Source organism: Acinonyx jubatus, chromosome C1 (assembly GCF_027475565.1).
Source record: "Acinonyx jubatus isolate Ajub_Pintada_27869175 chromosome C1, VMU_Ajub_asm_v1.0, whole genome shotgun sequence".
Classification (NCBI taxonomy): Eukaryota; Metazoa; Chordata; class Mammalia; order Carnivora; family Felidae; genus Acinonyx; species Acinonyx jubatus.
In genome coordinates, this window is record NC_069381.1 from 7628423 (window position 1) to 7653199 (window position 24777).

At 58.7% G+C, this 24777-nt stretch overlaps 1 protein-coding gene across 7 annotated transcripts in view; it reads right to left on the reverse strand.

Annotated features, from left to right (window-relative positions):
* CASZ1 (castor zinc finger 1) overlaps window positions 1–24777 on the reverse strand; it is a 153404-nt gene that overhangs the window by 40861 nt on the left and 87766 nt on the right. For 2 of the 7 annotated variants that reach the window (XM_053207041.1, XM_053207034.1), the window contains exons 3-4: window positions 23069–23120; window positions 11505–11543 (exon numbers count right to left, since the gene is read on the reverse strand). In XM_053207041.1, the coding sequence (XP_053063016.1) occupies window positions 11505–11520 (16 nt within the window). In that variant the 5' untranslated portion in view covers window positions 11521–11543; window positions 23069–23120. Of the gene's footprint in view, window positions 1–11504; window positions 11544–11983; window positions 12155–23068; window positions 23121–24777 lie in introns of those variants that run through there. The other 5 variants (XM_053207043.1, XM_053207029.1, XM_053207027.1 and 2 more) reach the window with 5 other exon arrangements.

Genomic DNA, 24777 nt, shown 5'->3' on the forward strand with positions numbered 1-24777 from the left:
AGGAGAAAAGGAAATTGAAAAAAGATGGGGGGGAAAAAATCCCATCCCAAGCCCTACCACCTCCCTACACCCCCTATCAAGTCTGTCTGAAAACGTTATTAACACAAAGAGGGCACAGGGACAGCCACCTGCCATTGCAAACAACTGGGACAGCCGCAGCAAAGGGTGAGGCTGTGAGATCAGGGCCCAAAAAAAGGAGAAGGGAGTGAAGGCTGAGGGGGGGAGAGATCAAAGCGAAGGGAGAGGCTGTGGAGGGCAGCGGGGGATCTGGGAGACCTGGCCCTGCTAAGGTCCTCGAGGGAGGGAGAGCTCAGAGGCCTGCAGAGATGCAGGAACCCGAGGGCCCAGCAAGGCTCCCAGGGCCAGGCTGCACCGGGCAGGCAGGAGGTGTCCGTGGGGGCAGTGGCTGCAACCGGGGGGGGGGGGGGGGGGGGTGGGAAGAGGGAAGGAGAAGTTGACTGGGGAAGAGGGAGGGAGGTCTATTAAAAACCTCTCAGTGCATAACACAAAATGTCAGGGTTTATAGCTTCATTCTTGGCATTGCCGGGACTCTGAGAACCCTGCACAGAAATGTCACCGCTTGTCATGTTTAATCACCTGCTGTTTGTTAACACCTTCCCTGCAAGGAGCCTGTCTCAATCTGCCCCTGGGCCCCCAAGGGACCCAGAAACAGAAAACATCCCCGTCTCCTTCTCCGGGCTCTTGGCCCTGCCTTGGGGTCTCCAGGGAAGAGCCCCCTTCGCCTCCCAGGAGCCCCCAAATGACCCTTCCTATCAGGCAGGCCAGGGAAAGGGGCTCATGGGGTCCAAGCAAGGGGCCACGCCCTCCGGCCAGGGCCAGGGCAGGGCGCTCCCAGCTGCCTACTTATCTCCTGCTCCTTCTACCTGCCTTTCTAGGGCTGTCTGTCTGTCTGCTCTAAACCACCCTCGCTCCCCTACCCTGGGGGTGAGAGAAGATGAACAGAGGCGAGCCTGCTCAGATCCCTGCAGTCTAGAGTTTACCAGTCTGTCTGCTTGAACAGCAACTGCCACATAACATGGAACATTCACAGCCACTGTCCTTGTAGTTACAACCCAGGATCACACCATCTGCGGTTCCGGCTTGGCTCACTCTCGGAGCATGCTTTCCTGAGTTGTTTAGACTAGGAATTCTCAGTCCTACTGCCCCATAATTCCTTCCTCTGGGGTGGGGGTAGGTGTGTGGTGGGAGGGTGGAAGGAGGCCACTCGAGTGGCCCCAGTCTTCCCAAGAACACCTGACGGCTCCCTACCTCTCAAAGCAGCGTGGTCAACGCCAAGAAAGGAGCTGGCTGGGTCCTCTCTAGGACTACACCTGCCGCACTCAGTACGGTCCCCAGGCTCAAACCCCACGCAGGCACAGCTGTCTGTAAAGCAGCAAGTTTATCCTGTATAGTTTCCAAGGAGGCCCCATTACTTCTCGAAGCAGTGAGGGCCAGTGGCGACATACATCCCCAGGCCGAGCTGCAAGGGTCTCCCGGTGAACCAGGGGCCACGTCCCGATCTTTCCCTCCAGCAAAGTCTATGCTTACACAGAAACACGTCCGACAGTCGCACATCTGCCAACCTGTCTCCTAGGAGAATGCCCATTCATTTCGACTCTCTTCCTGAAGGGCCCTGTGTCCAGTCTGCTCATTTCCATTTCACCAAAGAGACAAGTCAGAATGTTTTCCAAGTGCCCTTCAACCCATCGCTGCAAACAGATGGGAAGACCCCTTTCTTAGGAGATGGGCAAGAATGAATGCCTCCTGGGGAGGCTTCCTCCAAAAAGCTCAAAATACAACTGTAATAATGAGCGCATTTTATTTTGCAGGGAAGGCCCCGGGATGTGTCCACGTGTTACAGGTGGGATACGGGTGGGGCCCAGAGACGTCTGGGGCTGTGGGTCAGGCAGCACGGTAAACATCCAGGACTGGGCTGCCACTGGAATGGTTCTCCAGAGAGTCCCTCTTCTCCGTGGGAGGCAGTCCTGCTCCTTGCGTATGGGCACGCACCTGTCAGCGTCTCTGGGCCTCCTGTCTCCCCACCTGTTAAACAGGGCAACTCCCTGTGTTCCTCCCAGGGAAATGACAGGAGAAATGGGACCCTAAATGTGGCGTGCTCTGAATGTCTCAGAAGGAAGGTACTCGATAAACTCACGGGCGCTCTGATCATGCTGCCCGTTGAGCCGCATCCTCACCATGGGAGCAAGGGCTCAGTGCTGAAGGGGCGGGGCGTGGAGGGGGGTGCACAGGTTCAAGTCCTTTCCTCTGTCCAGCAGTGGTTTCCCCGCCGTGCCTGGGGAGGGGTGCATCACGCCCAGCCGGGTTCCGCGCACCCAGATAAAAGCAGCAGCCCACGGAGCTGGGCGTTTGAGGCGAAGCCAGCTGTCAGTCACCCATCCTGGACAGAGACTATTCTAGTTCGCGAGGTGTGTGGGCTCTCCCGGACCCCAAGGGAGGGGCCGTGTCAATCAGTCCATCCACCTGCCTCCAGAACTGAGGCGTTCACGGGACGTGGATCTCTCCAGTCCTGGGCGGACTGGGGCAGCTGGTCACCATGCTGGTGACTACATGGTGTGAGCGATGGAAAGTGCTTCTGAAACTGTTTCCTTGGGCGTCAAGAGACGTGCTCTACCTCCTGGGCGGCCAGGCCACCCAGGACCTTCTCATGCCTGGGGGCATCTCATGCTTGAGCCTCTCCTACCTGGGGGTCTTGAAAAGCTGGTCCCCGTCTCTGACAGGGCCCTTGAGCACACGTGGAACACGTCCTCTCAACCCACCAGGCCACAGTGGAGCCCCCGAGGAGCCAGGGAGAGGGGCCTGGCCTGAGGCTTAGGGGAGCCACTGGTCTAGACCTGTTTTGCCCAAGCCACCTGGATTTATCAGATGAGCATGGCCTCCTGGCCAGGCCCCCTGGTATAACCCTTCCATTAATTTACTATTCTATGGGAAATTACTCCTCACCCAGGAATATAAGTTTTCATCTTATTTTAAGTTAGATTCTTAAAGCAATTAACAAGGCATCTGGCGATGACTTCACCGCTGTGGCCGGGCCCTGGAGCGGAGAAGGGCCGCCCTGAAGCTGCACAGACCCCTGGCTCCAGGCCCCCGCGGGGAGTTCAGGGGGAGCCGGGAGCCCCTAGACACCTGTCCTGGGTCCTGGGAGGGAAGTGGGGGGCACGCTGTAATCTCGGATATTTGCCGTTGATGGAAAAACGCCTTTCCAGCACCACCTGCCCCGTGAACCTACTGGTGACAGTTGCTGAAAAGCCCCAGCAGCTGGTGCCACGGGAGCATTTTCTATTTTTAATTGTTTGATCGGAATATTAACTCATCTAGGTCCGTTCCCAAGACACGCTTCCCAGCCAGAGGGTTTCCCCCATTTCCCAGACCTTCCTCTCTCTCTCCCTCTCTAGTCAGAAATCAACTTTGAAATTTAATAATTGGAGACACAGACCTTGGTGGGTTTGCAAAGGATCAGAGCACTGGCAGCAGGGAGGGGAGGGGGGAGGAAGTAGGGGCTCCTCACCCAGAGGTGCCCCAAAACGGACCTCTGCTCTTCTCTCTGAGCCACTGACCCGAGGCTCCTGGGCAGCAGAGGCTGGCTCACGCTTGCTTAGTACCGCCAACTCCTGCCAGAGCCTTGCTCTGCCTGGCCAAGGAGGACTCAGTCTCTCCCTCTCCCCTCTCGGTCAGCCCCACTGACCGTCGCTCGCTTGCCCATCTTGAGGGCCACGCCGAGGGGCTGTGGACACGCAGGAGGCCCCTAGGGAAGGAGGCACGTGCCCCTGGGCTCAGACGGGGTTGGCAAGAGGCTGACTTTCCTTTCAGCTTCCATCTCCGAAGGGAAGGCAGGGCAGCGTCTCTACGGAGCCCACGGGAGAACCTGGCAGAAACTCCTCTGTGAGTGCAACACGGAGGGCTCGTGGCCCAGACCCCAGCAGGAAAGCCGCACGCCCCAGCCCGAGCCAAGTGTCACTCTAGCTTGAAACAGACCACGCTGCCGGGAAGAGCCCGCCAGGCACAGACCCAAACCCTCCGGCCCCCTCGGCCCTTCCTAGGAGGTCCCCCCAACAGCCCAGGGGCTACCTGGTCTCCTTTCCCTACGCGCCCTTGGCCCCCCTGCTGTGCGCTTCCTTCTCAAGGTCACTGGGCTGTCCACGCCAGGAGTATTTACTCACCAGACCGGCCCTGTTAGCGGCACTCACCACAAATATGCTTTCTGATAAAGTTGGCAGAAAAAAAGTTCTAGAGCTCAAAACAATGTCAGAAATCATCCCCCGCCCCCACCACATGAGGGTGAGTGAGGTGAGGCCTGCGACCGGACCAGACGGCACGACCAGCCGGGAAGAGTCCTGGGGGAGGCTTTTGTCAACTCTCACGGCTCTCCTTCCTGTTTTACTTCCCAACATACAGCCTGTTGCCAGGGCACCGAGGGCTGGGGATGGTTCGAAGCTAGTACTGGGTCTTGGCCCCCAAAGGGTGCGGCCCAGGAGCAGGGGCACGCGGAGCGGTGCTCTGCTCCCTCCGGCCAGGAGCCCGCTCGGTGGCCTCTTACCTCTGCTTCTCCCCGGCCGTCTCACCTCACTGAGCCCCCTTCCCACCCACCCGCCCTCCCTCAGTGCACATGGGCTTTAATGTTTTTATTACCTGTTTGACTCGCTGCCTTATTGCTTCTCCCCTTAATGGGGCCGTAACCGTGGAAACGAGGAATAAACGGCCACCAGAAAATGAGATGATTAAACAGGTCACCCTGGCAAAACAAACTCCGCCGAGGAACCTCTGGGGGTGGGGGGAGGGGAAGCCCTCCCCCCGCCCCTCCCCGGCCAGAAGGCTTGGACCAGACCCTTGGACGAGGATGGGGAAGCTCTATCCCTAGAACTGGGGCAGATACGCCGGGGCGCCCCCTGCTGGGTGGTGTGGCACCTGGCCAGTCCCTCCCCAAGGCAGCCCACCTGGCTTGCTGCGGCCTGGGGCTCCTGGCCTAAGGGGGTGGCAGGGAGGCAGGCCCTGGTCTACAGCGAGGGGACGATCTGAGCCAGGGAGAAGATGTACTTCTGGTTGACGGTGACGTGGTGGAGCCCCCACATACTGCATCTCCTCAGCATGTTCCCTCCCAGGGGTCCCGAGTTCGTGGAGAAAGCCCTAGAAGAAAAGGCCAATGCAGGCCAAAGCTCAAGTCCAGAAGGTTTCCTTTGGGAACCCCTGGTCTTTGGAGACAAAAAATGTGTCCATCCCCCTCCTCCACCCTGCTCCTGCAGGCAGTGCCCTGGCCTTAGGCCAGAAGGCGACAGGGAGGGTCCTCTTGGCTTTCAGAAGAGTCTCAGTGGCCCAGAGCCTACGGCACCAGCACCGGCAGAGACTGTGAGGCCAGAAGCCAGGGGGAACCCAGAGGCAGTCTGTGGGAAGCTCTAAGAACCACAGCCGGCTCAGGAGGAGCCCAAACGCCATGACGGAGGGCAGAAGTCCCAGGTCTGTTTCTGGCACTGGGTCCACCTCGTTGCAGGGGTCCCGGGACTGGGAACAGGACTCAGAAAGGACAGACAGGCTGCCATGATGTCTGCTTGGGGGCAGATGGAGACGGGCAGGGGAGGAAGCACAGGAGAGTCCCAGACCACCCACTGGCTACTGCCCTCTTATCTCCCACAGGGTAGCAGGCTGCGTGTGCCGAGATCCTCCCGGGCCCAAGCCAAGGTCAGCTAGTAGCTAACGCAGGCCCCCATCTAGCCACGCAATGCCCATCTTTATCCTGTGCCCCCTTTATGTCACCTCCTAATCCCAGCCCCACTCCTTCCTGTAAACCAGGCTGTAGAAAGCTCTCAAGGAACTAAAACGCAGGTTCCCAAGGGAATCGGCCAACGTTTCCTGCCTGCCTCCTGCTGCCCCCACTAAGCCGGGAGGCACTTGGCGAAGAGGCACATCAATCAATCAATTCCACCAGCCCTAAAAGGGGGAAGGCGTGAGACCAGCCCTGTACCAAGCGCTGGGAGACGTCAACACAGAGCTAACTCTAATGGTTGCCATTAGGAGCAGAAGTAGCAGAAGAAAGTGGGTTCCTGGCCTTGACCTCCTGGGGACCAGGGTACGGAAGTCTGAGCGCCACCTGGACACACTACTGCCAATCGCGTGACCAGATCCACGGACACGCAGGCCTCCCGCCAGCCTCTTGGTTCTTATCTCTTTCCAGGACCAAGTGGGTATGAGGCCTGCAAGGAGGAGGGGGCAAGGGAGGCAGGAGGGCCTGCTTTAGGGAGCTGGGTGGCCTGGACGGAAAGGGCAGAAGGCTGTGGCTGCACAATGGAAGCAGGAGTTCTGTTGGGGGCGGTGGTGAGGAGTACAAGGCAAGACAGAGAAAGGCCGTGTGGAAGCCTAGAAGGTGTGGGGGGTGCAGGGAACATCCGTCTGCATCTGTCCCAATACCTCCCATCCTTTATCAAGTTCGAAGGCCACCCTTTCACAGAGCTCCCTGCGCTCTCCACTCTGTGCTCCTTTGCCCCGTGTGACAGATGAACACACCTGTCCCCCTCCACCAGGCAGGTCCTGGAAACCAGGGAAGGACCAGGCGGCCTTCAATTGTGCAGCCACGATAGCGGGCGCTCTCCCAAATGCTTACCGAATCTCCGACCTCATCACCCGCGTGGGGTCTCTTTCCAGACAGGGAACACTACGTCCTGATGAATGTGGGGTGTGAGGATGCTATGCTACGGTCAGGCAGCCAGAGAGGTGAGTGCTGGACCACCAAGCTGCCACCTGTCACCATGAGTCCAAGTGAAGGAGGCCTTCCTCTGCACCCTGGGACCACCAGCCCTTCTTCTGCTTCCCTGCTCCTTCTTCCCCCTGCCTTATCCTGGCCCAGCTACCCTGGAACAGCTACTGCTTGCCTTGGGGACCCACAGGCTGGAATGACTACAGAGCAACTTCCGCTCCCCAGCCCCCAAAGATGAAGAGGAAGAGAAGGAAAAGGAGGAGGAGAGAGACAAGGAGATGTGGCAGCAGCCAGGGTGGTCAAGGTTTAAAAACCAGCTCAGAAAGGGCAGTGGTAAAGGACACGCCTTGGGGCCCGGGGGTGGAGAAACGACCTGGTCCCTCTGAGAACGGTGGGCCAGCCAGAGGAGGCTGATGGCAGCGGGCCAGGCAGGCGCACCACTGACCCGCGGGGTCCAGGCAGAGGAGTGGGCGCCCAGAGGCTCCCCGGGCCGCACCCAATCCCCAGCCCAGGGACTTGAGCCAGGGGCAGCAGCTTTAATGAGGGGATGCTGCCGCGTGGCTCAGCCCTCCAAAGGTGCCTCCGTTTATTTTATTTTTCCATCATAAAAACCCAAGCTGCGACTCAGCCAGATTCCCTGGCCGTGGGGGATGGGGGAACGTCAGGGCAATGGGGAGGCCGCACGGAGGTCTGACTAACTGACCCCGGTGCCCTTCTTGGGGAGAAGAGTTAATGGGTTCTCCTGGCCGGTCCCTCCAGGAGAAAAGGGCCTGGGGTGAGTCCCCTCCAGGGATCCTTCCAGATTGGCCCTTGCTGCCTCTGCCTCCTGTTACAGGAGAACGGCTACGCCAGGACTTTCATCCTGAGATCTGCTCTGATGTCTGATAGCTCGGACCAGGGCTGGGTCAAGGGCCACTTCACGGTCCAGAGGCACCCGTCTCAAACACCCGCCTCCAAAGACAAGGCCCAAATGATGTGCTTCTCACCTCGTCCATTCAACCCTGCCCCCCAAGACCGAACCTCCCCGGTAAAATCAAGTTGGGAGTTGGAAAGCCAGAGACTTAAAGGTCATCTGATGCTCAAGTCCCTGCAAACGTCACAGCCAGCCTCTGTTTGAATGGTACCAGGAAACTCGCTACTTCCCAGACAGCCCATTCTGTCCTTGGCTCTGACGGCTCCTTCCTGCCAAGATGGCACCGGAGTACCCACCCCCTGCAGCAGACTGGCAAAACCGGTGCCCAACCTGACTGCAGGGACTGGCCCCAGCTTAGACTGGTCGAGTGGGTGTATCTGGCCAAGTAAAGGCTTGAGGAAGGAAAATCGAGGGCAACCTGCTTGGGCTTCCTCCACAGCTGAGGCCAGGGCCAGGATGCAACGGTGGTGGGTGGGTCGCACGTGTGGGGGGGGGGGGGGCGGTTGGTACACAATACCAGGGTGCCCCGGCCTGGAGTTCCGGTAGACCTTATCCCAGGGAAAAAGAAGCAGGTCTGGCTCAGCGAGCAACCCCGATTCCTCCCACTGACCCCCGTCGACAACATGGCTGCAGCCACGGTGCCAAGTGGACAGTGCCAGCCCTCTCCGGCCCTCTGTGCAGTCCATGGCCATCCCCTTGAACTCGCTCTCTTGCCTATCTGGCCCTCCACCTGGGAGAGCCCAGCCTGGATCTTGACGGACAGCTCTAGCCCTGGACGGCCCCTCCTCTTCTTCTCATGCTCCCCCTGAGGAAAGCGGGGCAGTGACAACCAGATCCGGGGGGACCAAGGGCAAGGTCCTTCTCAAAGCTCGGCTGCTGCTTCACAGCCATTTTGCCTCTGCCTCCGGTCTTGTTGGGGCCTAGCAATCGGCCTAGTGGGGCCTAATCCTGGGGAGTTTCCCAACTGCAGGATGGATTTACCTGTGTCTGAAAGCTCCCTCCCCCGCCCCTCCCCTGCCCGGCTCCCTCCCCCAGGGAAATCACTCTAAAAGGGCCTAATGGAACTATGTCCTCCTCTCTTCCTCTCTCTCCTCCCTCCCTCCTCTCTTTCCCTTTCCTTTTTTTTTTTATTAGCATTTGTGGAATTTATTCCCAAACTCTCCTAATCTTCCGTACACAACCATTTGATTTGCATAACCCAACCCCCTCTCATAAAAACTGGCTGCTAGTTTAATTAAAAAATGTAAATTTGCTGTCATCTCGGGGCCTGGTGAATTAGGACGACATCGGCATTTTTTATTGCTAAAGACGTCCAGATTGATCCAGCCCTTGGCTGAACTATGGTGGGGGAATAGGGGTCCACATGGTCCCCGAGGATCTTGAGGTCCTGTTGTCCCCTCCTGAGAAGCCTTGGCTCTCCCATCACTGAATGACTTATGGCCAGAGTGCTTCAGGACCTGGACCTGTCCCAGGCTGGAGATGATGCTAACCCATGACCCAATGCTTATAGGATCCCTGGTGCCAGCGACTCTTTGGGGCCTGTGCCTTGTACTGTGCCAGAGAAGCCCTTGGTGGAAGCTGTCCGTGGTCCGCCCTCCACTCTCCCCAAGAAGGAGCCCCTCACAGCACCAGCAATGAGCCCTGGCCAGCGACGAGGCCTCTGGCTATGGCTGTGTCCCGGAGAACATTCCAGATGTCGATGGAAGACCAGCATGGAGCCAGCCCAAAGGTGGTCTCAGAGGGGATCTCAGAGCTCCCAACTGCTTCCCTTTTTTTGTGAACAGGGAAAAAGGCGCTTTTCTTCTGAAGTTCTGAAATTAAGTGAAACTTCCAAGTTCAAAGAAAAGGCGGAGGGGTATCACCAGATTGCTCCTCCAGGAAACAGTCAGAGCTCTGACACCCTGACCTTCCCTCACTGAGTGGCGAGAGGGCAGGCCCGGGTCCTGCTCGAAGAGCCTCGCTCCAGCGGCAGGAGGGACCAGTCCACCTAAGTGGCTCTTCTAGCTTCTAGGACAAGTTTCCAGAGGCTGTCCCTGGAATGCAGGGAGAAATGAGCCTCCCTAAAGCCCAGGGGAGGTGCTACAAGAGGTTCTGCCACCCACAGGCCCAGGAGGCTCTCTCTCCAGTCGGGGACACCCTCCAGAGGCACTTTGGAGCCTTGTGCCCCTAGCAGACTGGAAGGGACTGGTCGGTGTAGGGCAGGAGGATGGATGCCAGCTCCAGCTGGCACCCAGGTTAGGAGGAGGGAGACGAGGAAGGCCCGCCTTCCAGCTGAGTAATGCCTGGGTCCACTGTGCCCGCCCACAAGCAGAGGCTCCTATGCCCCAGGTAGGGGGTGGTGCCAACCGAGGCCCATCTGTAAGGTCTGCTTCTGGGCTGGGTTGGGTGGGGGCCCTCTTTCTGAAGAAAGGGGGTGGGGCCTGGGAGAAGGAGGCACTGATTAAGGTGGGGGTGGAGGCCAGGGAGGGGCAGGGTGACAGAAGTGGCCTTCACCACTTTGCCCCGCAGGGGGTGTCACCCCCTTCCTGGGCACCGGAGGTCCCAAGGACCTCCACATCTGATTACCAGAGATCACACCTGGCTGGATGCAATCACAAGCTCTGAGCCACCCTCTCCCCACAAACACACACCCACTTCCCGAAGTCGGTCACCCTGTCACTGGCCCTGCCCACCCCCCTGCTGCCTCCTGCCCTCTCTGCCCACTCCCCTTTGACCTCAGGAGGTCAAATGTCAGCTCATGGGTCCCAAGGGGCAATGCCATGAACTTGGGCCCCTTACAAATAACAAGCCCAACAGCCCCCTATTCTTCTATAAATCAAACACAAGGGTTCAGAGATCGGCCTCAATGAATTTTCAACCTGTTTACTACTGAGTTCTTCCAAAAACATTTAGAAAGAAGACAGTGGCTTTTGTCAGGCTGGGATCTGAGGGTCCTGGTCAAAATGTGGTTTCAACAGACCTGGCGAACTGAAAGCCTGAGGCGCTTATGGTAAACCTCACCCTGGGCTCGTGTTGGAACCCCAGATGAAAAGAGAAGCAAAATATTGAAAAACTTAGATTAAAACCGATAAAAGCTCCAAAATATCAGGATAAACTGCCCCAGGCCAGCATCATGCTATCTGAAACCCGAGCCTAAGGCGCCATACTAGGCCCTCTAAAACCCAGAATCCAAATTTAGTAGTTTGTCTGGTGTCCCCCTGGGGGAGGGGAGCGAAAAGGGGGGATGAGAGAGCGTCCTGGGCCCCTCACTTTGAACTGATAACAGCCGCCGCATCCCACGGATTCTCAGGTGAAAAATACTCATTAGCCATAATAAGCAGCTTGATCATCCGACACAGCCTTGTCCCAAATAAATTAAATTCCTTTACCTTGAGACAGTCGCCCCGAAACCAGACTAACCACCTTTCCCAACAGGACGCTGCTTTCAAAAACTAAACCACCCCCCCCACTAAAAAAATAAAAACACACACCCCACAGCCTGACACACAGAGATCTTTGCAGTGAAAAAGAAACACACACACACACACACACACACACACACACACACACCACGGAGCCACTCAAAAAACACGGAGAACAAAAACCCCCACAGAAAACCCCTAAATCCTCTCTCTGGGTGCCCCCCAGCTCCCTCTCCCCTCGCTTCTTTCATAATGACAAGCATCAAATTAGTCACAGTCACTAAGCAAGTAACAAATAATAACAATAATATCATCAGAAGCCGCGCAATCCAGAAACCAGGGCGAGAAGCGCAGCGGGCGCCGGACCCTCTCCAGGCCAGCCCCCACCCCCTGCTCAGCTGCTACCTCATTGGGCTAAAAATAATAACTTCCGTAAAAGAACCGAAAGAAAAGCGAAAGAGCCTCCCCTGGTTCCCACCGCCGGTACCTGTACCGAGATCCATTCTCCTCTCCTTGGTCCCAAACTCTTCGAGGAACGCCAAAAACACAAGAGGAAAGAAAAAACATCTGTTTAGTCTCTCGCGGTGCCCCCCGCCGCCCCCCTCCCGCCCCCCTCCGCTCGCCGCACCCCCCAGCGAGGGCCCGACCAGTCCCGGGGACCCGGCGAGCACTGACAGGGGGGCCCGGGAGGGAGAGCGAAAGTTTCTCCCTCCCTCCCCGCTCGCTCTCACGCTCCGGCATTGCACACTCGGAGCGGCTCCGCTCTGCTCTCGAGTTTATTAAACTAAAAGAGAAACTATTTATAGACGCGGCCCGGGTCGGGGGGCCCGGGCGGCCCTCGAGGCCGAGGGGCGATCCCGCCCGCGCTCGGCCCCGCCCGCGCCCGCGCCCGCGCCCCCCGCCCGCGCCGGGGTCGAGCCCCGCGGCGGCGCCCCCTGCCCTCCCCCGCCCCACTCCCGTACTCACCATAGTCGGAGAGTCGAAAGCCGAATTCACTTAAATAATCAACTTTCATAATACTTAATTAATGCCTAATTGCAACTGATTACTCCCCGAATAACAAGTTGTTTTAAAGCCCTGATGTCATTGCTCCTGACGGTAACACTCAGGGTAACAGTTTGGCAGGAGGGAGCGGGCGGGCGGGAGCGGCCGGGGGCGCTGCCAGGCGCCGAGGTGATTGGCAGGGCGGCCGCGGCGCCGCCTCCTCCGGGCCGGGCCGCGCCGCCCCGGCAGGTGAAAGAGCAGAGCTCTGCCCGCCCGCGCGCGCCCGCCCGCCCGCCGCGGTGCCGGAGTGAATGGGCGCGCGCTCGCCCTCCGCGCCGCGCCGCACGCACGCGCCCGCCCCAATCCCGCACGCGCGCCCCCGCCTCTCCCCACGCGCGCGCGCGCGCGGCCCCAGCGCACCCGCTCTGGCGGCCGGCCTCATTGGCTCTGCGAGTCCCCAAACCTTAGACTTCGGGAAGAGGGAGGCGGGGACTCGGCGCGCGGACCGGGGCGGGAGGGGCGAGGCTGGCGACGCTCGCGTCCCCGAGCAACTCTGGCCGGACGCCGGCGGGCGCGCGCTCGCACGCTCCCTTCTGCGCCCGGAGCCCCGCGGGCGCCGCTCGACGGCGTCCGCCGGCCGAGGGCTCACGGCGCGCGCGGCCGCGCAAACTTTTCCGCCCGGGCGGGCGCAGGTGTGAGCGCCACGGGGTCGCGCCCGCCGGGCCGCGCCCTCATGCTCCCCCTCGCGCGGCCGGCGGGCGCCCAGAGTGCTGCGGGTGCCGGGGGAGCAAAGCGTCCACGTCCCCTCAAACCCGACTCTTGGGGGGGGGGGTGGCGGAGCTTTTTAGTTCCAAGGAGGAAAGACTGCCGAGCGGTCGGCCTGGAGGGGGGGGGGACGGTGGTGGCCCGGGACACGTGAGTCCGCTCGAGCTGCTCTGCAAGCCAGCCGCCGCTGCAGGCTCCAGGAGAGCCAGGACCCTAGGCTTCAGCCACTTCCTCTTGGTTTCGCCCTGACTGGGCCCTGGTGCCCTCCCGACCCAGGCCAACCCTGGCCGCCTACACATCTCTGCTCTCCCGGCCTTTCTCCTCCTCCTCTTCCTCCTCCACCTCCTCCAAAGTGCAGCCCCCAGCCCCTCAATTGGGCCGTGAGGGGAGTCCAGCACCTCTTTTTTCCCTCACCCCCCTGGGCAGCCTTTACTCGGAGCACCCCAACACAGTTCCATGCCATCACGTGGGCTTCCCTCCCACCCTGTTTCCTCTGCCATGCCCCAGTAAGGATCCGGGCACAGAGGGCAGAGGTATTCCTGAACCAAGGAGCCAGGGTCAAGCCACCTGCCCCACAGCCGCGGCATTTCCTGCCTGCCAGTTCCTCTCTGGACCAGGACTCCTTGTGCTCTCCTTGTCCCTGGAAGGCACTCCCCCCCCCCCCCCCAGAAAGCACTTTTGTGGGTCTCCTGTCCCCCAGACGTCCCTGCTGCAGACAGGTATGTGGAATTCCTTAAATTTTAGTGATCCAAGTTACCCATTGGATTTGGGGGGGGGGGGTGTTCAAGGAAGGAGACAGCCAGGCGAGCTGGAACAGGAACGTGGGCAGCTTAGCTGGTACAGTACCTGGATCCTACTGTCTCTAGCTCTCCCTCTGCTCCTTGTGTAACCATTCTGCTGCCTTCCTCTCCTCCTGCTTCAGGGAAGGCCACACTGCCTTCAGTGAGGGGAACGGAATAGACCCTGGGTTTTCTCTGGTCTTTGGGCAGCATTCAGCAAAATGGCACTGGCCTATTTCTGCAGTATTTCTACTTTGCCAAGGGAGGTGCCCAGGGAAACCTTGGGGCAAAGAAGTCAGAGAAAAAAACCAATCTACTCTTTCTCCCACTTTCCCCTTATTGTTCTTCTTCGTCTTCTTTTTAGCTCCAAATGGCCTCACAAGGAGGAGGTTTGCGTCTCTCCCCTATTTGACCGCCCTCCCCTGCTGACTCTTGGCAACCCCCTTTGCTGGTTGTCACACACAACCCTCCACCCTTCAGGCCTGCCCTGTCCCTTTGGAGGAAGAGTAGCTGGAGAGGCCCAGAAGCTTTACTGAGCATCCTGTGACCCCAACGCTCTGAATACAGGAGCAGAGGCCAAGCCACGTGCTACCTGGAGGCTAGGACATGTGCTGGTACAGGGCAGTCATGCACAGAAGACCCTGGGCTCTGTTCCGCACGTGGGATCTTGGAGAGGGGACCTCTGCGTCCAGAACTACTCTGGAGTCTCTACATGCCTCTGCGTGCTCTCACCTGTGGCTCTCCAAAGTAAGGCCTACAGCTTTGGGTTGTCACAACAGGCAGTTAATCCCAAGCCCCAATCCTGAGTGCCTGCTTCTCCACCTGGGCAACCAGGGTGTGGAAGGAAGCCTGAAGACGTAAGAGTACGAGTTCAGGGTTTATTGGATGATGTGCGTTATCAGGAGTCCCCTGCGTATGTGACCCACACGGCCCACTGGCTGTCTCTGAATGTCCTTGTGGCTTCTGCCGATGGTGGTCAGGGCATGGGAGGGCATGCCTTTCAGTTCCCCAGACAAGGCCAATTGGACTGGCTGCACGATGACTTTGGGGCCTCTGACAAAGGCTGGAGAGCTGGAAGGACACAGAACACATAGGGCCAGCTAGAGGGACCCATCAAGCAAAGTGGTGGAGGGATGCGTGGGCTGGCAAGGCGATGGCCGCGATCAGCCATTGCAGGCTTAAGAGGCCTTGTCCAAGAGTGGAGAAGAGGCCAGGGAGGCACAGAGAATGAGGCCATCTTGGCATGTTACGATTCGAGAAGGTCTGAGGAGAAAGAAGGCTGAGGCATCAAGATCATGCATGAGGTGTGAGTCAGAGGCTGCACAATGGAGGGGTCCCCAGAGTTCTCTTTCTTTCTCTTTGGGTGTGTGCTCGTACGAAGGGGAGAGGCCCACATCTCTGGCATCTCTGAGGCTGTGGCCCATTTTTGCCTTGAGGACCCCGATGTGGTGACACCTCTTAGACCCTGAGGCCAGGCCACAGGGAGGACATTTGTGCCTGGGATTCGGGGGACGGAAAGCCCAATGCCACCATCCCTCCCAGTCTTGAGGCCCTGGGCCCAGAGACGCTGGCTCGTCCTTGTACGCCCCACCCCCAGAGCAAATGGGGAGCTGTGCACAGCGAGCCCACCCACCAGGCCCCTCACACGAGTCCAGGGGAAACCGGCGGCGCTCCCCAGGCCGGCTTCCATGGTTGGCTCCCGGTCTGCTCACACCCCCAGAGGGCCCACTCATTCTCTCCCCCTCCCGAGCCTGGGGCCTTCTCACTCACCAGCCTGTTTACACACCAGATATCTCAGGCTTTATCTGCTCTCATTCTGAATTTGTAACTTTCACATAAACTTGAACAAAGCTCCTTTTGTTCCTGCACCCCACCCCAGGATCCCAATAAACTGGTTCCCTCTGAGGCGACTGGGCCAGGGCACAGAAGCCTTGGCCAAAGGAGTGTGTGTGCATGTGAATAAGCATGTTCGCACCTGCGAGGGAGTCCGTGTGTTTGCGTGTGAGTGTGCTCCTCAGGCTGAGGGAGGGAGGGCTGTCCGGGTGAACGTCGAGTGCGCACAGTGCGGACAGGAAGCGCCGGGGCATGGGGACGGGACCGTCTGCCAGGGCACAAGGAGTCGCGGGCCGTGGACGGGCGGGTGTCGGGGCAGGGGGCAGACAGGGACAGAGAGGAGCAGTGGGGTGGGTGGGGGAGCGCATGGCTGAGGCCAGGCTTAAGCTAAGTAGAAGGCAGATACAGGGATCGCATTATGGCGGTATAGAGGCTGGCACAACCACACGCCCGGCCCTGTAATCCTGTTAGCCAGCAATCTCCATTCCGAAAGAGCTTCATTTCTTTGTGAATATTTGTAAACTAGATATCTAATGGAAAATTATAGGAAAATTATAGTGAAATTCATGACGGAGAAATCCGATTATCCCTAATTCAATTATGCCATCTTAGCCCACACAGCACATTTCCCATTTTTTTCCCATAAATACCGATGCCAGGGGTCCCGGTAATCAAATAAAATTGAAAATCATCTTCCCATTAAATTCAATTAGCCGCAATTTCTAAAGCCTATCAGAGATTTTAATTACTAAATTATAAAATTCTCCAATGCTAAATTGAAACCAAAAAAATTGCACATCCTTATATTTCAGAGAAAAAAAAAAAAGGGCCAGCAAAATCCTTGAAAAAAATGCCCTCCTTTCTGTGCCCAGCTCCCAAGCAGGTTCCCCTCCTGGAAGGACCTCACATCGCTACCTCCTTGCCCAGCTGCGGATGAAGCCGGGGGGACAGAGGAGAGGTCTCTGCCAGGGGAGGGGCTGAGGCATATTAATTTAGCAGAGGGGCAAACCACACCTCCAACTCCAAGCTTGGGGTTGGCTGGCCCCTCAAGAGGACCTGCCTTCCTCACTGGCCGTCCTGGCTCCCAACTCTGTCTGCCCATCGAGAGGTCTGTCACTTGGCCCACGGACAGGACAGGGCTCGGGCTCAGGTCGGAGCTCGGCCTCAGGGCTCTGCGTGGTTCTAAGGCAGCAGACCCGAGGCAGTGCCGGCTCCCCGACCACCCCGTGGGGCCCAGGCTGCACCAGAGGTGGGAGGGGGACGGGGGGGGGGCAGTGTTGAGGGCGGACAGATACCAGGGGATGGTGCTGTGGCCCCAAGTCTCCTCCAGAGCGTTCCCAGGGGCCGCGGGTCCTCGCAGTGTAGCGGCCTCCCAGGAGAAAGCTGGTGGTGGGCACGGCCCAAATCTGGCCTCTCCTGCCCTCGCAGCTCATTCTCTGTTCTCCTCACCCTCTTCTGGAAAGCTGACAACCCTGAACTGGCCGGAGGATGTGCCTTGGCCCCCCTGGCAGCCCTTACTCTTTCACCCCTTCTCCTCCGAGGGAAATGCTGGCCACAACCCCAACAGTAGCCCTCCTCTCTGTCTCCCCGCAGGCCACTTACCCAGCTCTAAAGGCTGCTCTAGAAGTCACAAGAGCCTGGGGACGTGGCATCGGTGGTGGCATAAAGCGACCCTAGGTCTGAAACCCAAGGTGGGTGGCCGGGTGGGCAGCTGATGGGCCCCGGCGGTGTCGGGACAGCCGACAGCAGAGCCAAGCCGCCGCCGGGGCAGGGAGCAGGTTTAATTTGCCAGGCAGTCAGCAGTGCCAGCAGGGGAGGCACCCACAAACAAAACAAAAACAAAAAAGTTAATTATCTTTGGCTTTTTCTTAATAAATATCCAAACTGGCCCGGCCGGATCCTCCGCTTTGGAGGGAGCGAGAAGAAGGAGGAAAAAACCCCAAACCAAATCCAACAGACTCCTTCTCTGGCCTACCTTTCCCTTTGTCTCTCCCTGTACTCATCCCTTATCAGAGGCAGCAAGAGTTTCACGTTAATTCCCAAATTTTGCGAGTCAAGAGGGTGGCCACAAACGTTTGTCTGTTTGTTTGAAGTTTTGGGGAGTGAAAGCAGGAGTGTAAGGAAGAAAGAGGCGGCGGGGGGTTGGGGGGGGGGAGGACAGAAGAAGCAAAGGACAGAGTGAGAGTCAGAAGGAAAGAGAGTAAGTGTGATGTGGGAGCGGAGTTCCTTGAGTCCTCCTGTGGGCACGGCAAGGCCTAGCCAGTGGCCCCAACCCGGGCGGGACCTGTTCTGGAATGTTGTGTTGGCATTGGATTTTAGTTACAGTGATCGGCTACAGGCGATACGGGGATTTCTCCTTTTAAAACTCTCAAACCACCTAGGTCTCGCTGGCCACTTTAGCTCCCCTGTTGCTGCTGGTTCCTGTGCCAGCCAACCCTCCCTTCCAGGAGCTGGGCTTGGAAGAGAAGGTTCAAGAGGAGGGGACGTTGGCTGTCCTTCCGAGGGGTGTGAGATTTTTCTGTATGGACTCGCAAGTCTACCTCGGGAGAGAGACGCGTGTTGCCGCCTGGGCCTACGTGTCTGGATGGTGCTCACACACGCCTGAGCCCGGGCTGTTAGCAACGTGTAGCAGGGCATGTTGGGGGGAGGGGGGCGCAGCCAAGACATCGGGCGGTCCTTCGAGGAGCAATGACTCTGGAGTCCCGCTACCTGGGTTTGAACCCCGGCTCTATCACTCACTGGCTGTGCCGCCTTGATCAGGTTGTTGACCCTCTCTGAGCCTGCATTTTCTCAGCATCAAAGAGAATAATTTGTGATTGCCCAGGGCTGGGGATGGAAGGTGGAGTGACTGCTAATGAGTACGGGGTTTCTTTCTGGGGTGATGAAAACATTCTAAAATTAGATAGTGGTGACGACCATACGATGTTGGGAATATACTAAAAAGCCAATGAATTGTACACTGCGTGTAAACTATAGCTCAGTAAAGTGGGTTATAAAAAAGTGGGGACAAAAAGGTGGGGGGAGAACAACAGCACTTACTGCACAGAGTTGTCGTACAGGGCAGAGCACACAGCCTGGCACAGAGTAAGCACTAGTAGGGACGAGTGAGGAAGGACTGACATGGCCCCAGGCGGATGGGTTGGCGTCCACAAGTGTATATTGCTGGGTGCCTACGGACATCTGCCCGGGTCCCCAGTGCTGGGCCAGCAGGTTGTTAAGCAGCTGAGCTGCCCCTCATATGTGGAGGGGGTCCTGGGCGGCTGTTCCCTGGCAGCGATGGGAGAGGGCATGGTCCTCCTCCCGCCTCTCTGGCTGGGTCCCTGGAGAGGAGGCTGCCCACCACGGCGGGCAGACTCTGCCGCTCACTCTCCCTGTCTCCCAGAGCACTCATATTTTCCATGTGCAGCAGGCCGTGACTTCACCTTCATACTAGTTACAGGGTTATTTAGCTTCTCCTGACACTGACAATCACCAAACTTTAATTCGCTGCGTGGCTTCTCCCTGCTGTGCCCTCTGCCCACCCCCAAAATCCCTGGGAGAGGGTGGGAAGGACCTAGTCCGGCCCCCCTGTTGCCAAAGCCTGCCCTTCGGAGTGATGGAGGGATGGCAGGAGGGGATGCTCAGAAGGAGAAGATGATGGACAGAGAGTGGGGGCGGGGAGGGGGGAACAGCGCGGGAGAGAGGAAGTACCACCAGCGCTAAGGGGAGCTTCCGTCCCGCTCCTCCGGCCTGACACTAATGTATTCAACCCGACATCCATCCTGTTGTGAATAAAGATTCAGCTGACCGGGCTTTGGGTCTGCAGGCTGGCAGCCCCAGCCAGGACCTACGGGGCCGGGACTCGCCGAGCGCCCGGGACGGGGCAGCTGGCACGGACTGGCTCCTTTGCCTGATGCTGGATGAGGAGGTGCCCATCTGGAACATACCCGAGGGAGCCCTTTCCTACTAACCTGAGCAGCCAGCTCGCATTTTCTCCTGCCTCCCCCATGCGAGTCTCCTGTGAGGCTAAGCCATCTTGCCTCACGGAGGCTTCTCTCCGGCTTACTGCCCCGCGGCCTGTATCACATTTTTCCATCTCCTGAAGTGCTCACCATCATCTTTCCCCAAAGCCTCCTAGGCAAGCAAAGGAGTGATGGTTTGCTCTGAGAACCATCCGGTGGAACCAGGGGACTGTCTTATTCCCCAAATCCAAGCTGGCCCCGTGAGCCCTTCATTAGTCAGAGTCCCAGAAGCAGACAGCGGAGCCGAGAGGATTCTCGAAGACCAGAGGCCTGGCAAAGGACCTGGGCCGGGAGGCCTGGAGAAGCAGAGGCAGAGCCGGGGGGGGGCAGAGCCGGGAGGAGGGGAGATGCAGGGAGATCCATCAGTGGGTCCAAGCTGTGTCTGCTTCCACCCAGCCTCACCCACTGCCCCACCCCTGCCGGCGGGGGGGTGAAATGGCCATGGTGGCCTGGGCAAGAGAGATGTCACGGGGCCGATGGCAGAGAAGGGAGAAGGGGCTTGTTGACTGCAAACTGTCCATTATGGCTCAGATTATAAGCATATTGCACAGGGCTCTCTGCACGATGCCGAGGAAATCCAATACGCTGAAAGGTTAATGCAATCAATTAGGGTGACAAGGAAGTAAAGTAAAGCCTTCGGAGTAGATGAAAAGGAGAGAGAGGGAGAGAGGGAGAGAGGGAGAGAGAGAGCGAGCCGTGGAGCTGGGGGTGGCAGTATGGGTGGTGGGAAGGCAAGCAGGAAGAGAGACCGGTGTGATGCTGGGAGGGAAAACACACACGCGCAAGGCCAGGAGCCCGTGAAAAGACGCAGTAAGAGAGCCGGCAGCAGCAGCAGCAGGAGTGGGCGGCCAGTGGACACGGCTCTGGCCTCAGACCTCCGACTGCTGCCCAGCTCCACCTTCCCTCCCCTTCCCCTGGCCTCCCTCCCCGCCGGTTAGCTCACGGCACCGGCAACGTGTCACGGCAGCTTGGTCCCTGTGCCCGTACAGAGCAAGTGCCCACCATGTAACCTCCAGGGACTTCTCAGTAGGAACTATGGCCTAGTTCCCACCTCCCCCAGAACGGGCCCAGGTTCAAACCCAGACTCTACCTTTGTCCTCCTTCGCCGCCAGCAGCACCCACAAACACAGCCTTCCCAGCTGTCCCCCAAGCACCTGGCTCCTACTTGCAACAGCCTCTTGAAGCAGAGAGCAGGGTGGTCAGGACGCCCTTTTACAGACAGAGAGACTGGGGCCCAGAGAAGGTATGCGATTTCCCAGGGCCCTGCGGCAGATGGGGAGGACAGGGCACAGACACGAGAACCCCAACCCCCCTCAGCCCACGACCCGGGGTAGGGGACGTTTCCTCCCGTTGTGCCCACTGGAGTGAGGAGACTCACGTCCCCCAAGAAGTCAGACTCAGAAGTCCCTGGGCAGGGGTGGGGAACCCCTTGGAACCTGCCCAGGGACGGCTGGTGCTCTGGGAGGTGAAAAGGTAGGAGGGGAGGAGGGAATGTGAGTTCTTCCTACCTGTCAGGCCCCAGGCCAGACACCTTTGACCACATTAACTCATTTGTCCCAATAACTTTGTCTGCAAAGTAGCTATTCTGCTCACCTTACGGAAGAGGGAACTGATCTGAGAGCTCGGTGAAGGTTAAAGGCTACGCAGGGCTCATGGGAAGGGATGCCGGGCTCTGAGGAAACGGTGGCTGTCAGAGGGAAGACAAGCCAGGACTTCTAGATGGGTGGGACTGAGCAGAGAATGAGGCCCTGAGGAGGACAGAGAGACAGAGAGGGGGTGGCCCCAGACTAGGCCCGCAGGCAGCCCACAGCCCTGGGACAGGCTCCCGGACAACTGCCCGCGGCCCTCAGGGCAACCCCACGGAAGACAAGGGCACAGGGCAGCGTGACAGTCAACACGGTGGACATACTGAACACCAGGAAATTACACACTTAAAAATGGTTACAACGGTAATTTTCATGTTATGTATATTTTGCCACTTAAAGAAAAGAGCAGAGGTCAGGAGACAGCAAACCTGTCCTGTAAAGGGTTAGAGAGTAAATACGTTCGGCTTGTTGCACCAAACATTCTCTGTTGCAGCTGGAGTCAAAGCAGCCAGAACCAATATGCAAATGAACGGGTGTGGCTATGTTCCAATAAAACTTTATTTACAAAAAAGGGCAGTGGGCCACGCCTTGCTCCAGAGAATGGAAAGCACCTAGGGCTGGACTTTCAAGACCCAAGATGGGGTCCCACCACCTGGGGACAGAAGTATCCAATCTGGACCGTGCCAAGAAGTGAAGGGAAAGGCTGGGCAGAGGCCTCAGGTGGACGTCAGGCCCTCATTACCAGCAGAGGGTAGATAAAAAGAAGGGGAAGGAACAAGCTCTGGTCTGGGAAACAGATGTCCAGGAACTGGCTCCAGCGCCCAGCATGCCAAGAGGCCCTTCACTTTGCTTCAGATCCTCGTGGATGATATGAAGGGGCAGGGAGTGACTTGGGAGTTCTCGACATTCTAGGAGTCTCGATGCCCCAAGAGAGGTGTTACCCTGCGGCCAAGAGGGGACGGGAGTGGGCAGCAGTGGGCCGGGCTGGCCAGAAGGGACGCCAGGGGAGAGGAAGGCGAGGAGAGAGGCCCGGGGAGGGCTGTAACCAGGGTGGAGCTGGCTGCAAAGGGAGGAATCTACGGGCCCCAGTGAGAGCGCAGGGCGCGGGCCGGGCCTGCCCTACACCGGCCGCCTCTGATCACGTTTTCAGGGCCACTGCCCGCAGGCACAGACAATGCTGGGGGAGCCTTTGAAGTCCGAAAGGGATGCCGCGGTGGGAGCAGCACGAATCTCCTCCCTTCCCCCCGTCCTCCCGGGGGAGGGGGCCAGTGGGACAAAACCCGGAGTCGGTCACAGCCAGGCCCGAAACGCGTGAGACAAAGGGAAAACAAACAGGTTTGGAGCCAGGCGCACGGTGCCGTGTCTGTCCCCCGCCCCGCCGAGCGGGGATGATGGATGGCTGCAGCCAGCCAGCTCGCCCGCCAGGCAGGTCCCGCTATTTACATAACACTGGCGTTCCACCGGTCACCTCTGACACCGCGCTGCCTGGGGCCGAGGCCCGGTGGCCCCCGAGGTTCCTGGAGACCCCCGGGGACTGAGACAGGCTGTGAAGGCCCGGCCAGACCCAGGAAGCCCTGGGCCTGGGAAGGGCGGGTCAGCAGCCTGATCTGGGCTCAGGGCCTGAGGCCTCCTCCCTGCCAGCCTCTCGTGGAGGGAGGAGGAGGCCACCAGGGACCGGCAGCTCCAAAGAGAGAGGCAGGGCTGGAGTTCCGAGGCTTTCAAGTCCGCAGGGCTCCCCAAGAGCTACAAGCAGAGCTTCTGGGGACAGCCAGCAGCGGCTGCCACAGCGGAGACCTGGGGATGGTACCGAAGGGCGGCCAGACCCTGGCTCCAGAAATGCCTCCTTGCCCCACACCACCTCGAACGCATTCCATGCCCAAAGTCTGCAATCCACATGTCCCCTGCCCATTTCCGGCCTAAGAGCCAATCGGAGATTTTCCTACCGGGGCCATCTTTTCTTGTCAGGTTCAAGTGGGCAGTGTGGCTCCAATTCCCTGTCTCCATCTTCCCAATCCTCCTAACCCTGGAGGGATGCCAGTACTAGGTAAGTGGTCACCGGTAGGGGAGAGGACACAAGGATCAGGGAGGGGGTTCAGGCCTTACCTCGCAGTGGGTCCTAGAGGCTCCTCTCTCAAAGTAGGGGTGTCACTTCATCCTGGGGAGGGAGAGAGAAGAGGCCCGTTAGCCTTTCAAGGCGGGATGCCCACAACTCCCCAGTGTTCGCCCTCCAACCTGCTGTGTTGGAGGACCCCAAGGGGTCCTTGCCACCTGTGCGCCAAGGGGCTGATGCTCCAGGACCGGCGAAGGGGGTTAAAAATGGATTTGGGCTCATTCAAGTATATGCCAACCAAAATTTGAAAAAGTTCAGAAAGCAGTAAGAGCTGAGGGCAGAAATGCAGTCCTCGGGACACCCTTAACCAAAGAGGGAACAGTCAGAACGTACTGCACGCATCTCTTGTGGAGGCAGAGATAGGAGTCTGTGGGTGGGGGATGCAGTGGCTAAGCCTAGGGGCCCGGGGACCACAGAATACAGCAGCACCCGTTCCTTCACTCTCCTCCCCAGCCCCTGAAAAGACAAATGCTATATGCCAAGCTGTTTGCTACAGCAAGTGGGTGACAGAGAGGTGGACCAGGGGCCATGGCACCAACAGGTGTCACCACCCAGGAGGGTGCTACGGTAGCACCTTCTAGCCTGAGGTCCTACCGATGAGACGCAACAACCCACGCTGGGGGCCCACGCAGGGCAAGGGACACGGTCCAACAACGTAGAGGGTCTTTAGCCAACATATAACTCAGCCCAGCTTGCCAGGCTCAGACTCTCCTGCCTGGTACTGGAGTTTGGGGAGCCAGGTTCCAATGAGACGAACTCCTGATGTGGATAGAAAACCCAAGGAGCCCTCTGTCCCCTCCCCCCCTCCCCTCTCTCCCCCCTCGCCCTTTCCCCCCAGCCCTGGGGCCTCACAACCCTACCTATACTTGGGAAGAGTTTCCTGTTTATTATGTTTATTCCTCCCCACTCCCTCATTTGTGGCTTATCAATGATGCAAGAGGAATAACACCAATTTCCTTAGGCTGTGTAATCCCCAAATCAGATTGGGGGGATTGCAAGAGGTGAGGTGACCTTGCACAGGGCTCCCGGAATGCCACCCAGTCCTGCAGCCCTCCCTTTCTTTCCCAGGACATATTTGGACAGATAATGCTAATTGTACTTGACAGGTCTTCCTAAGGAGGGCTGGGTCTCCTGCCAGCTTTTGCTGCCTTTGCCAGGCTGCCTGGGCAGAGGTGCCCACCCGGGCAGAGCTCACCCTGCCCGACACAGGGCTCTGTGGGCATCTGGCAGTGGGGGAGGCTTGCCCCACGGGCCTCCTATGCCCACCTGGCCCAGATGGTGAGAGGCTGGGGGTCCGCAGGGAACTGGGGGGACTGAGATAGGGGGCAGTAGAGAGGAAGGGGGAGGCTGGTGAGGTGGGAGAGTGGAAAGAGGAGGAGGCCAGAGAGGGGAGCTGGGCACGTGGAGGCCGAGCCCAGGGCGGGGCCGCAGGGCAGGGGCTGGAGAGCCCGGCCTCTCCCCTCCGCTGAGAGGCACTGCGCTGGGCAGGCCTGGCTGTCAGACTCGCATCCCAGCCAGCCGGCCCGGGGCCTGGCTGTACGTCCGTCCCACACGCTCTGCCTGAGATCTCTCCAGGCACCCTGGCCAGCCTCCCTTGAACCCCCAAAAGCCCCCCAACCCTGTAACTCCAGTATCTCCCTTCCACCACCTTTTTCTCCCCTCCCATCCTCCCCTGCAACTGTGCATTTATTAATTCATGAGG